The following is a 14,507-nucleotide window of genomic DNA, read 5'->3' on the forward strand; positions in this document are numbered from 1 at the left end:
TCCCAATAGCTTTTGCACTATTGTAGAATTATAGCCAGTTCTGATATAGCTGTTGGTTATCTGTGAAACATAGAATGGGCTTTCCAATTATAAGCGGCCTCGTAAGAGGGTTTTGAAACATTTGTAATCTACAGCTTTATGATTCATTTGAACAAGAATCTCTTTTGTTGTGTTGTTAGCTGTTCTCAAGTTGGCCCTGACTCATGGAGACCCTATAGATGAGACATCTCCAAGACCCCCTGTCTGCCACTGCTCTGCTTGGGTCCTGTACATTCATACCCATGGCATCCCTGGTTGAGTCCATCCACCTGGTGGGCAGTCTTCCTCTCTTTCTAATATTTTCTCTACCTTCTGTAGCATTATCATCTTTTCTAGTGAGTCATCCTTTCTCATGATGTGGCCAAAGTACAACGACCTCAGTTTCGTCATTTTGGCTTCCAGGGATAGTTGAGACTTAATCTGTTTAAGGACCCATTTATTTGTCTTTTTGGTTATCCATGGTATCCTCAGCATTTTTCTCAAGCATTACATCACCAATGAGTTTTCTTTCTGTTTGACTTTCTCCACTGTCCAGCTCTCACACCTGTACATGATGATGGAGACTATGGCGCGTTACAAACGGCCATAAGGGACATCCTTAGGACATCCTAGTTTTAAAAAGGGACATCACTTCTTGACGCCCCCAAGCCTAATACGTCCTGAGGACATACAAGATGGCGGCGCCCCATCTACATGGGGGCCGCCATGATGGCTTCACGAATGCGCCGCCTCCAAATGAGGCTGCGCGGATGTGACGCCATCGCGCCGTGCAAGGGCGCTTAGAGTGCCCTTTACGCAGCACTAGAAGGAGCTCCATTTTGGAGCTCCTTCTTGGCTTTGTGTCGCTGGGCGCAGCCTTCAGACGGCTGCGCCAATGACACGGAGGAGAACCACCATGGGGTGTCCTTGGGGCTTGAAGCCCCAAGGACACCCCTTTCCAGGCTGCGGGGAAGGGGCCTTTTGCCACTTCCCCGCAGCCCGGAAAGCGGCGGATTGGGGCCTCAGCGGCTGCCGCTCTGGCCACTGAGGTCCCGATACACCGGGGAAAGGGGCGGGTACAGGCCACCGCTTTTCAGCGGTCTGTAACCCGCCCCAAATAGCTTGACAATTCTAACTTAGGTGCTCAGTTGTATATCTACACTTTAGTATTTTATCTACCATAGTTCTTTCAGGGCTATCCTTCCCATTCCTAGTCTTAATCTAATTTCTTCACTGCAATCTCTGTTTTGATCAGTGTTTGATTCAAGGTACACGAAATCTTTTAACTATTTCAGTTTCCTCATTATCTCATATGAATTTATATAAATCCTCCATGGTCATTATTTTTGTTTGTTTTTTATGTTCAGTAGTAAGCCTACCTTTGCATTTTCTTCCTTGACCTTCCTTAGTAATTGTTCCAAGTCTATGATGTTTTCTGCTAATAGTATGTGTCCTCTGCATATCTTAGATTGCTGATGTTCCTTCCTCCTGTCTTCACTCCTCCTCCTTCTGAGTCCAAACCTGCTCTTTGTATGATATTTTCTGTGTACAACTTGAATAGGTAGGGTGATAGAATGTAGCTTTGCCTGATTTACCCACCAGTGTATGGTAGTAACCTTTAGGAATGGGCAGCATGAGCCTTTAGCCTGAAACAATTATGTAGGTAGCACAATTTCCAGCTTTCTTCCGGGACTTGGTAATAATGTCTTGGCATTTTAATATGTAGTGTTTATTACTCCAAAACTGCTTTCCTGCAAATCATTTTGGTCAATTAAATTCCCCTGGTTTCTTTACAAACAAGCTACCAGACTGTCTCCAGACAATCTTCTTTCTTAAAGGGCTTTTCTCTTTCATGCAACAGTTTTCAACTCACTAATGACACATGGACAGAAACAATTTAAAACTTCTTCTAATGATCACCTTTATTTTGATTTGGTGGGGTGTTAACATACTTCAGAGCAATAGTTGGCTGTGCTTGGGGTAGGTAAAACAATTCTTAAAATACTTCTTGCAGTGAATGAATGAAAACAACAACTGTATATTAACTAATGGATTATCATTAGAGATAGAGCATAAAATATTTGATGGTGTCCTATGATAAGAACATTTGGAATCTTTCTCCTAAATGAAATGTAAAACATTGCAGGAGAAGAATTTCTGCGAGATCCTGAGAAAAGCATAATAGCATTAGATTAAAACAGGGGTAGGCAACCTTTTTGAGCCGGGGGCCAGGTTGCTGTCCCTCAGACAACTGGGGGGCCGAAGCCAAAAAATAAATAATTAAATATTTTTTTTAAAAAAAAAAAATTTTAAATAAATAAATAAAATATAAAAAACAATTCCTACATACACTGCACACATCATATTTTGAAGTAAAAACCAAACCAGTCGTTATACAACCTCTCTCTTTTTTCTTTTCTCTTTTCTGCAGCCTTGCAGTTCTGCAAAAGCAAACCCCCTCCCGCCTCTTCTGCACACAAGACTTTATTAGGAAGGAAAGGGTTTGAAAAATTAACTACGACTTCTTTCCCTCTTTTTTTTTTTTTTTTTTTTTTTTTTTGCCTTGGGCATGTCACACTCTCTCAGCCTCAGGATGGCAATGGCATCCCCACCCCCTCTGAAGAAAACTGCCCAGAAAAATCCCACAGAAGCCATAACAACTTGGAAGGCAAGTCACACTCTCTCAGCCTCAAGGGAAGGCAATGGCAAACCACCACCACCTCTGGAAAAACTTTGCAAAGGATCATTTCATAATAAGTCAGGAAAACGACTTGAAGGCACACAACAACAACCACACCTCCCAGCCCTTGTATCTTGAAGGCAAAAGGGCACAGATGGCAGAAATGGACTTCCTTTTCTGGCCAAACACCACCACCCCATACACACACACACAATTCCAAAACACACACTAAGCACATTTGGGTATTTCACATGGCTTTACTTAACATGGCAATCTCTTGCATATTTAATCAGAGGCTTATTGCAGAACCAAACTCTTTGGGTTTCACACTGAACATGGTTTAACATGGCTATGCATATATTGAACATGTCCAGGTGGTATCACAAGAAGTGGATTTGCTGTTTCAGGTTTCTTGCACCAACTGTACTTCTCAGAAGTGTGTACTTGGTCAAGGGACTTTGGTTTTTCTTCACTGCGCATGAGTTTGTAAAAATCACAGCAATTTACATTGGCCTTGCCTCAGAGGCTTGCTGATATCAATATCACCATTAAAGAACCAAAGACACACAGAAAAGGCACTTTGGAAAGTCACACTCTCTTGGCTTCTGAAACAGTGCCTGCATGCCTCTGAAGCTGACTCATATCATCATCATCTTCACCACACTATCATTGTCAAAACAAGGGAGACTTGTTAGCATTAAAAGCACCAAAAATAAAAATTAAAAAAACCCTTGTAGCCAGAGGCCTCTGGCCACTCACCACCACCTCCTCCTCCTGTTCCCCGCGTTGGCCTGGGGGCAGGGCAGAGGAGGTGGGGGAGGCCTGGGAGGGTGCCGTTTGTCGGCGGCCCCAGAGCCTCTCCCCGCCCTGTGGTAAGGCCGAGGCCTCCCCACAGGGCGGGAAGGAGGAGGAGGCCGCCGGTGATTGCTCCGATTGGCGCAATCGCTGGCGGCCCCCAGGGGATGGCAATCCACAGCAGGGCCGGGCTGGGGCCAGTCCCACGGTCTCCGCAGGCCAGATCCGGCCCGCGGGCCGTACGTTGCTGACCCCTGGATTAAAATATTGGTAGGGGGCTTGCCATAAAATACCAACATTGAAATGTTTATTGAAATGACGTTTTCTAGACAAATTCATACCAAATAAAGAAAACCAATAGAATAGAAGCACTATTATATACAGCTGCATTTTTCTAGCTATATAATTAAGAAAGAACTGGACATCTCCCTTATACTGTTAAAGTAACAGGTCTGTGCTTTTGTAAAGATGGAGTTTCTAGAAGGAAAAGAGTAACAGGAAAATATATTCAAATGTTACTTTTCAAAGTTACTTTCCAAAGTGAATTTCTAACAAAAGTAGAAGGATATTCCTAAATTAAATAGGAGAATTACAATAATTGCAATTTGGAAATGTTATTCCACTAATGTACACATGTGGTACTTTGGAAGGCTGATTGATTTAATGCATATATCACCTTTCTCCCAATGTAAGAGTCAAGGCAGCTAACAGCCTCTTAAAACAAAGTACAACTTTTTTAAAAAAACAAAAAACATTAAAACAAAGGTTCCAAACCACAATTCTGTTTAACAAATACAAGTTCAAAACAGTTTAAAGAACACGTGTAGATCATAACAAAATACAGACACAGCACACTCTATTAAAAGCTCCATCTGCTGCAACAAGTTAAAAACCAAAGACCTGTCTAAGTAAAAAGGTGTTTACCTGCTGGTGGAAAGACAGCCTGGGTGGGGCGGGCAACTGAACTTCGCATGGAAGGGAGTTTCACAACTTGGGAGCAGCCACCAAGAAGGTTCTCTCTTATGTCCTAACCAAATGCACCTTTGACGGTGGCAGGGTGCACAGAAAGCACTTCTTCACACATCTTAAAACTTGAGCAGGCTCGTATCCAGCTGTAGTTGCAGTTGTTCCAGGCCAACCAAAAAGTTGTGGGCGTGGGACAGTTCAGATAAAATCTGGATTCAAAATAACTATTTTGGTCCTCCAGAACAGAAAAGGCCTTTTCAATTACTGTTCCTTCCAAATTCCCTTATTCTATACAATAGAAAGCACAGGGATGAAGCAACAAGTAACTGACTCCAACAGATTTAATTCTCAGATAAAGGGAGCAGATAAATGTCTATCGATAAAGCTAAAGGGGTGTTTGGGGATGGTAATATTTTAGGAAGGTCTTGGACATACTTTAATATTGTGTGTCTTGTTTATAGGTGTATTTCAGCCCAGTCTGTGTGGTGGCCAGCTGTGAAGGCCATGGTTGACATGTGAATTCTTTAGGATGTTTTCCTCCTGGAAAAGCTGAGGCCATCAAAGAGAATATTGTTGGGACTTGTCCAAGAGAAGAAGGTGCTGCTACTTAGGAAAGCTTCACAGCTACCATGGCTAGCAAAAGAAAGTCAACAACTCCATGTATGGTACGAGCATCTGAAACCATGGAGCAAGAAGATTCTAAGGAGAGTGATGCAGCAGAGTCAGCTCTTACTTCAGAGAAAGGCTCGGGAGATGATTTGGCTGCTGGTAAAGAGACCTCTGAAAATGACTGTGAGGTGATTGAAGGAAAGTCTTCCCCAGCCAATCCATCAAGGAAACCCCTTGGTGGTTATGAATGTAAGTACTGCCCCTACTCCACTCAGAATCTGACTGACTTCACAGAGCACATAGATACACAACACCCCAATGTGATCCTCAACCCCCTCTACGTATGTGCCGAATGTAACTTTACAACCAAAAAATATGATCTCTTATCTGAGCACAACACAAAGCTCCATCCAGGAGAAAACAACTTCAAGTTGAAGCTACTCAAGCTGGACAATCAGACTGTCCTAGAGCAGTCCATTGAGGTAACAAACACCTCATTTGCACCTGAACCCACCAGCATGAGTGGTACAAACAAAACAACACCAGCTGGAAAGCTGAAAGCTGAGGCAAAGAAAATTTCTATAGACAACCATTTGGATAGGCTTTCCCATCTTATTACAAAAACTACTGAGCCAATCACTTGTATTAATGGGGCAGAGCTTTTCCAGGATATACTGGCTCATGTGATGCCCTCTGTACAGCTCCCACCAAATATCAATCTTGTTCCCAAAGTCCCTGTACCACTGAATATTACCAAATACAATTCTGCACTGGACACTAACACAACTATGATCAACTCCTTCAACAAATTTCCCTACCCGACACAGGCCGAGTTGTCATGGCTAACAGCAGCTTCCAAACACCCAGAGGAACAGATCCGAATTTGGTTTGCTATCCAGCGCTTGAAGCATGGCATCAGCTGGTCTCCAGAAGAGGTTGAAGAGGCAAGGAAGAAGATGTTCAATGGAACCATTCAGGCAGCACCTCAGACCATCACTGTTGTGCCAGCTCATGTCACTGCTGCCAAAATGCCACAACCGCTCATACAAACAGCAGTGCCTTGTCAGATACTCAGTCAGACTGGCTTGGTTTTGACACAGGTATCCAATGGATCAAATGTTTCACCAGTTACTCTGGCTGCTGCTGCCAATCAAGGTCAGAAACGGAGCACACAGAACCAGCTGGCTGTTCCAGAAGCCAAGCGTCCACATGTTGTCTCTGCAGAAGTCTCCTCCAAACAGAACGCCCCTGCTGCTCCTACAAGCACAACTACAATATCATCATCAACAGCATCAAATGACCGCAAAAAGACTAAGGGACAGATAGCAGCCCTAAAGGCCAGTTTTATCATTAGCCAGTTTCCTGACAATGCTGAAATTTATAGGCTGATAGAAATCACAGGTCTCTCTAGAAGTGAGATCAAGAAGTGGTTCAGTGATCACCGATATCGATGTCAAAGAGGGATTGTCAACATCACAAATGAATCCATACCCAAGGACCAGACAGTAATCGCTGCTGCGAGACAGGGGCGTAACTACAGTACTTACTCAGACTTCACTTTCCAGAAGTTCAAAGGAAAAACTCAAGAACAATTTAAGATTTTGGAAGAAAGTTTCCTTAAAAGCTCTTTTCCAACACCCAATGAGATAGAAAGACTCAGGAGTGAAGCCAAGATGAGTAGAAGAGAGGTTGAAACCTGGTTCAATGAGCGAAGAAAGCTCAGGGATAATATGGAACAAGCTGTCTTGGACTCAATGGGATCAAACAAAAAGAATAAAGATCAAAGTACTTCCAAGGATACATTAAGTCAAACAGAAAGGTTTAACATTTCCCAATCACCAACATCTTTGTCCAGGTGTCCTGCTGAATTTGGCACAAGTAGCCAGGAACAGGTCCACTTACTGAAGAGTATGTTTGCAAGAACTCAATGGCCGTCTCCACAGGAGTACGATGAGTTGGCAGCTCAGACAGGACTCACTAGGACTGAAATCGTTCGCTGGTTCAAGGAGAATAGGAGCTTTCTACGAACTGGGAAATTAAAATGGTTGGATCAGTACCAGCAGCAATGTGTAATTGATGGATACGACAAGACAAAGGAACCAGCACCCAGTGACAGTATGATGAAAAGTACTGATGCACTTCAACAGCCTAAGAAAGAACATCAAAAGCTAGGAAAACATAATATAGAAGACATGGAGAAATCAGAATGCAGTGATAAAGATAGTCAAGGCAACAATGACAACAAGGATGATTGGGTCGAAGTGACCATAGACGATGAGGATTATGAGGATGAGGATGCTTCAGACTGTGTGGACAGTTGGAATCAACCTGCGCCTGAAAGCAAGGCTGATATTGATTCAGAAAATATGTCCAGTGATAACTCACACACCTAACAGGTAATAATGCTGATAATTTGTTTGCTTTTAACCTAATTTAGAACTTGGTCTTTCTTTTCTGTGTTTTACCTTATTCATCATTCTGTTTTTAATTACCAAAACATTTTGAAGGAAAAGATCTTCTTTAGAAGAAGTATCCCATACAATTTCCTGGGAAGAGATCTATTTGTCTTTGCTCTAGTTTTTAACTCTATACTTTTTTCTGGGTGGTAGTCTGCTTTACTAGAGCAAGACTTTGTAGATATCATGACAACCATGGGGCTGTTATACAAAGAGGTCATAACTTTGGACTTAGCTTTTGAGATTGAGTGGCGAGAGGATGATTGTGGGGGGTGTCTCAGTGTCATGGACAAATAACTTCTTTGGGGATTTTGGACTAATGATAGGAGACTTTTCCTAAAGGGATAAGAGAAAAGGAGACTTACAAAAACTGTAGGATTCCTGAATGTTGTAATGGCCTTTCCAGACAATGTACCTGGTGAGTCTATGAAACTGAGAGATGGAAAGGGCTACTGTTGACACAACTGCATGCAAGGATGTTGTGTAATATCTCTTGGTGTACAATAGAACTATACGCCATGAAACAGGCTAGTTACGTCACAGAGCAGATATGTGAGGTGATTAGCAAGGACTCTTTCATACCCTCCAACTGTCCCAATTTGATAGGACCGGTCTCAGCTAATCATCTATTATCCCACTTTGTCACCATCTTTTAAAATGCCCCATTTCCCCCTACTTCACCTGCTGCAAACCAAGTTCAAAGTGCAAAAGTATTTTGTACTCATTAACTCAGCAGGGAGGAAAAGAGGAGAGGGAGCAGGTTCTTGCTTTTCCATGTAGGCTTAGGCAAAAGCAAACTACTGCAGCATCTCCTAGCTTGTGTGTTCTTCCTCATTAATAACTTTCACCATATTTACCACACTCTCATAAAATCATAACAGTTGGAAGAGACCATAAGGGCCATTTAGTTCAACCCTCTGCCATGCCAGAATGCATAATTAAAACACTTCTGATAGATGGCCCTACAGCCTCTGTTTAAAAATCTCCAAAGAAGAAGACTCCACCACACTGTGGCAGCATTCCACTGTCAAACAGTTCTTACCATCAGGAATCTCTTCCCATAGTTTAGGTGGATTCTCTTTTCCTGTAGCTTGAATCCATTGCTCCATGTTCTGTTCTCTGGAGCACCAGAAAACAAGCTTGTTCCATCTTAAATAAGACATCCTTTCAGATATTTGAACATGGCTATCATGTCATCTCTTAACCTTCTCTTCTCTAGGCTAAGCATACCCAGCTCCCTAAGCCGCTTCTCACAGGGCATGGTTTCCAGACCTTTCACCATTTTGGTCATCATCCTCTGGACACATTCCAGCTTGTCAATATCCTTCTTGAATTGTGGTGCCCAGAACTGGACACAGTATTCCAGGTGAGGTCTGACCAAAACAGAATAAGAATGGTGCTATTACTTCACTCAGTCTAGACACTACATTCCTATTGATGCAGCCTAGAATTCTAATGGTTTTTTTAGCTGCCACATCACACTGTTGATTCATGTTCATCTTATGGTCTACTAAGACTTTTGTATACTCCCCCAAATATGAATTCTTCCCTCTCTTAATGAAATTTTCCTGAAGCCCTCAAATTTCTAGCACCTCAGAGTCAGGCAATGAAAATCATTCACACTGCGAACTCATACAGTGGATCCTTGGTATCCAGCAGGGTTTGGTTCGAGGACCCCCTGTGGATACCAAAATGGGTGGAAGCTCAAGTCCTATTATATACAATGGTGTACTAAAATGGCATCTCTTATATAAAATGGCAAAATCAAGTCTTGTTTCTTGGGATTTTGGGGGGGGGGGGGGGAGGGTTTCAAGCCATGGATGGTTGAATCTTTGGGTGCAGAATCCAGGGATGTGGGATGCGAACTGTATTTGGAATGTCCCCATTCCCCTAGCAATTCTTCTTGCCCCTTTCCATTGGATGCCTAGATAGTGTTTCTAAATGCTAAACAGTTGGAAACAGAAAGAAAATTCCATTGAAATGGCACTATACTTAGATACAATAATTATTTAGACATTATACAGAATTCTGATACAGTCAGATATTATATTCCTGTTGATGCAGCCTAGAATCGCATTGGCTTTTTTTACCTGCCACTTCATACTGTTGGCTGAAGTTCAGCTTGTGGTCTAGTATCAGATCCCTTTCATATATACTGTTGTCAAGCCAAGTGCACCCATCCTATATCTGGGCATTTCCTTTTTAATGCCCAAGTGCAGTACCTTACATTTCTCCCTGTTGAAATTCATTTTGTTAATTTTGGCCCATCTCTCTAATCTGTTAAGGTCATTTTGAATTGTGATCATGTCTTCTAGGGTATTAGCTACCCCTCCCAATTTGGTGTCATCTGAAAATTTGATAAGCATGCCTTCTATTCAATCATCCAAGTCATTTACAAAATGTTTCATATCACTGGGCCCAGAACCAAACCCTGGGGCACCCCACTAGTCCCTTCTCTCCAAGATGAAGAGGAGCCCTGGTGAGCATCCTTTGTGTTCAGTCATTGAGATATTGTTACTAATTCACCTGACAGTCACACTGTCTAGCCCACATTTTACTAGCTTGTTTGCAAGAATATCATGGGAGACTGTCAAAGGCTTTACTAAAATCAAGATAAGCTATATCCACAGCATTCCCTTCATCTGTCAACTTGTACTCTGTCAAAATAAGAGATAAAGACTAGTCTGGCATGACTTATTTTTGAGAAACCCATGTTGACTTTTAGTGATCATGGTATTCCTTTCGAAGTGCTTACTGACTGTTTGTTTAATGACCTGCTCTAGAAACTTTCCTGGTATTGATGTCAGGCTGACTGGCTGTAATTATTTGGGTCCTCTTTTTCCCCCTTTTTGCAAATGGGGACAACATTTGCCCTCCTCCAGTCTACTGGGACTTCTTTCCAGGAATTCTAAAAGATTATAAGGTTCTGAGATTACTTCTGCCAGTTCTTCCAATGCCTGTTATTATCCCCATTGGAACTGTTTGAAATTGAGCCTTCACTATCTCATTTTTAAGAAACTCCCATCCATTATGAACTTTCATCTCTTTTAGCATTCCTGACCACAGGATCACACCCAGCATTTCCCTAAGTTTATTGAAATCATCTTTCTTAAAGTCTGACTATGCTTGACTTCCCCTTTCTGCTGTATAACACACTCCAGAACATGGTCATTCCCACATAAGAATCCTGCCACTTCCATCCCATTAACCAGATCATTCCTGATGGTTAGAATCAGATTAAAAATAGCTGATCCACTTGTTGCCTCCACCACCTTGTGACAATGAAATAGTCTGCAAGGCAAGTAAGGAATCGGTTAGGCATTATATTCTTGGCAAAGTTTGATTTCTAATATCAGGGAAATCTCCCATTACTGCTAGATCTTTCCTTTCTGCATGTGTGATCATCATCCAAGAAGCCATCATCCAAGCCTTCTGTTTGGCCTGGGGGTTTGTAGATATACACGCTGACATCACTGTTGTTTCTCTCTTAATTTTTACCCAGATGTTCTCAATCTGGTTTCCAGGATTTTAGTCATGAAACTCTTCACATATGTAGACACATAATGCTGCTACTCCTTTGCTGTTTGGTCTGTTTCTCTGAAATAGGTTATACCCTATTACTACATCCCGATCATGACTCATCCCACCAGGTTTCAGTGATGCCTATTATATCATATTTGCTTTGATGTGCTAAGAGTTCAGTTTCATCCTGTTAATTTCCTATTCTCCATGCATTAGTGTAGAGACATCTAGGACCATGGGCCATTCAGCCTCTTTGCTAAAGGTGTCTTTCCTCCCACTGTTGGGTTCTTGTGCTATTTGCCTTGTTCTCTGTATATAACATTTGTGCTATTACTTCCAGCAATTGATGAACTTCTTCCCACAAGAATATTGTCTTCCTCCTTCACACATCTCACTCTAAGCCCTCCTGATCAGATTTGTGAGCCTCTTAGCAAAAATATTCCTGCCAAGTATTGTGAGGTGCAACCTATCACTTGCCAAACGTTCCTCTCCAAAAACAGCAGACCATGGAGCAAGAAGCCAAATCATTCCCAGTGGCCCCATCCATATTGTTGATATTTGGGTGATGAATCTTGCCAGTGATTTTGGTCCGGTGGCAAATGGATGAAGACGTCAGCTATCTCTCCAACACAGGAACAGAGCGAAGCTCCAAACACAAGCTTTCGGTTTGCTTGGAAGAATGTCTGGAGAAACAGCTGCTAGATCAAAGAATCCCTCTCCAGCAGTTCACTCCTAAGAAGGCTTTATTACTTTGTTTCAAATAACACAAGCTAATCACCACTATACAAAAAACTCTTACCAACCAACACACCACACTATCTCAAACTCCCACAATCCCACAGCACAGCGTTTTTGCTTATATACAGAATTGCCATGAGGCAACCACTAAGCCCAGCCTCTTCCTATACAAGTTGCTATGCACCATAGACACCAATCCCTCTTCAGACTGAAGACATAGCATATTTACATTTAGTCCAGCTCAGTTGACCTTGAGCATCCGGCTGCTCAATTTAGGCTTCTGCAACCACTGCCACATCTGAACATTTTCACCTTCAATACATTAACACATATAGCCAATTGTTCACTTACACTATTATCTCTTCCTGAACCATATTCTTTAATCTGTGCATAGGTACCGATTTTCCTCTCTGATAGGTTGGAGAGTAGTAATAATAATTATTTATTTATTTATTTATTTATTTATTTATTTATTTATAGCCCGCCTTTTCCTTGAAGGAATCAAGGTGGGTTACAAGGCAAAGGAAAAACAATTAAAATACTATGCTATATTATTTCAATAAGTAATAGAAACATATAAAGGATTTTACGGAATAATTGAAAACTAGTTAAGGTTTGAAAGGGTAAGTAGAATTATGTTTGTAAAGATGTGAGGACGAAATAGGCAAGGAATGTTTGGGAAAAACAATTGCCTACCTCCACCCTTTCCGTTCTAAATTTGCAAAAGAACAACATTATGTAAACCAAGACGCTTTGGATTCACTCAATTTGTAAACTTTAATGATGTGAAGAGGAATCAGTAAGAACACTTGGAATGGTGTCCAAATGCATGAGCTGTACTGTGAATCTTCAGGTTTTCCCTGACTCACAATTGTAGAAACCTCCTCTTAACAAAGTAAAGAATATCGGAACAACTGCTAAGAACTCAATTCCACATTTGGGTTCATGTTAGTTGTGTGGAAAAAAATGCACACTCTGAAACATTTAGCTACTCTGATCTCTGATTCATAGAACCTATTCATGTGCGGGTTCTGTTAAAAGCAAGGGAGTCAAAAACAATGGGTGGTGGTGTCAGATCTAAAGTTGGGTATATCTTTTGTAATCTCATTACCCTTTAAGATAAAAATCCACTAGCCTTATTGGTGCCAGAAAAGAGCAGAAAATGCACAGGATTTCATTACCAATTACTTGTTTAGCTCCAGGCAGAAAGAACTGTCCAGTGAAGTAAAATATTTTGTTTTGGTGTTTTCAGACCAGATTTAACTTTCCTAGAATCCAACTCCCAGAATCAAAGGACAAAGAGAAAAGTGAAGTTGAGGAACTGTATGAACAGAAAAATGTCAACAGTACAACAGGAAACTGGCAATTATTTGTCCCCTTTGCGTCCTGGTTGGCGAATTATAGTTTTAGACGATTCCGCTCCCTCCTCCTGGTCCTCTGGCCACACCATGACATGCTTTATGATGTATACAGCCACTGCTTTCTCCTCTTCATTTCTGGAATTCTTGGAACAACTTTTGGGCTCAGGATCCACAGGAACCCGGTGACCTCCACTGCACGAACCAGAGGTCGAGGCCTCGGAGGCAGGCACCAGGACCGAAGTAGGGAGCAAAGCTGAAGTCAGATCAGGAGCTGGAGCCATGGCCATGGCAGAGACCTGCTGGATAGACCGGTTGTATCTCGCAATTAGCCAGTGAATATAAGCTGCCAATAATAAGAACCCTCCAAATACAATCGCCAGGAAGCTGCAAGCTGCATCATCTAGGCCCAGGACCTCTTTTAACAATTTTGAAAGCACAGCCATTGGATTTTCAGGCCTTCTCACTCTCTTCCAGGCGCCCAAAACATTCATTGTTGTGAATTGTTGAGTACATTCATTGTTGTGCTTATCATGCAGGAGTGAGGAACACAAGAAGAGGACTATTTTGCTTCTGCTGATTGGCAGGTTCTGGGAGCTAGCTTTTCCAAGCTCTTCTTTTCTGTTTTTCTGGAGATCCTTGATGTTTCCATTCATATTTCAACTCTTCTTAATGCCAAAAACAAATTCATGCAATCTAGTGGGAAAGCACAAAACAGTGGAATCAAGCAGGTCTCCAGCATGTGTAATAGTATCCAGTCATGCTTGTAGGACATGATCCAGCATAGTGGTTTGTGTGTTGGATTATGAATCTGGGTGCCAGGGTTTGAGTTCCTGCTCAACCATGAAACCCACTGGGTGGTATTGGGCATGTCATGTGCTCTCAGCCTCAGGAAAAGGCTGTGGCAACCTCCTCTGAACAAATCTGGTGAAGAAAAACTCATGATAGGTTCATCTTAGGGTCACCATAAATTGGAAATTACTTGAAGGCACACAACACACACACACACACACAAGCTTCTTTGTCTCTGTAGGGTCAAAATAATCCAACTCACCAGATGTTGTAGGACTGCAGCTTCCAACATTCCTCGCCTTGGCTTCCTTCATTGAGTCAATCCATGTGCTATCTTGTCTCCCTCTTTTCCTATTGTTTCCTAGTAAATATAGGTGCCATCACCATGAAAGCCCTGCTATTTATTTACATAATTTTATTCATTTAATAAGCAGTGCATGTCTAAACATTTAGAATATTGAGTTATTCTTTTTTTAAGAAAACTACTTCTTTAAAAGTTCTGGTTAAAGGTACTGCTTTTTTGATACTTACGTTTTTTCTGAAATAAACATATTCCATGCAATTTTCTGTTTC

General features: G+C 41.8%; 1 protein-coding gene across 5 annotated transcripts in view; it reads left to right on the forward strand.

The window, feature by feature from the left end:
• The window catches only part of LOC149317611 (zinc fingers and homeoboxes protein 2-like), a 38,105-nt gene that overhangs the window by 22,533 nt on the left and 1,065 nt on the right, over positions 1 to 14,507 (forward strand). For 3 of the 5 annotated variants that reach the window (XM_089517895.1, XM_089517898.1, XM_089517896.1), the window contains exon 2: positions 4,921 to 7,464. In XM_089517895.1, the coding sequence (XP_089374021.1) occupies positions 5,089 to 7,461 (2,373 nt within the window). In that variant the 5' untranslated portion in view covers positions 4,921 to 5,088 and the 3' untranslated portion in view covers positions 7,462 to 7,464. Of the gene's footprint in view, positions 1 to 4,920; positions 7,465 to 8,743; positions 8,891 to 13,036; positions 14,488 to 14,507 lie in introns of those variants that run through there. The other 2 variants (XR_016280651.1, XM_089517899.1) reach the window with 2 other exon arrangements.

Source organism: Sceloporus occidentalis, unplaced genomic scaffold (assembly GCF_023333645.1).
Source record: "Sceloporus occidentalis isolate IW3139 unplaced genomic scaffold, rSceOcc1.0.p SCAF_3, whole genome shotgun sequence".
Taxonomy (NCBI): Eukaryota; Metazoa; Chordata; class Lepidosauria; order Squamata; family Phrynosomatidae; genus Sceloporus; species Sceloporus occidentalis.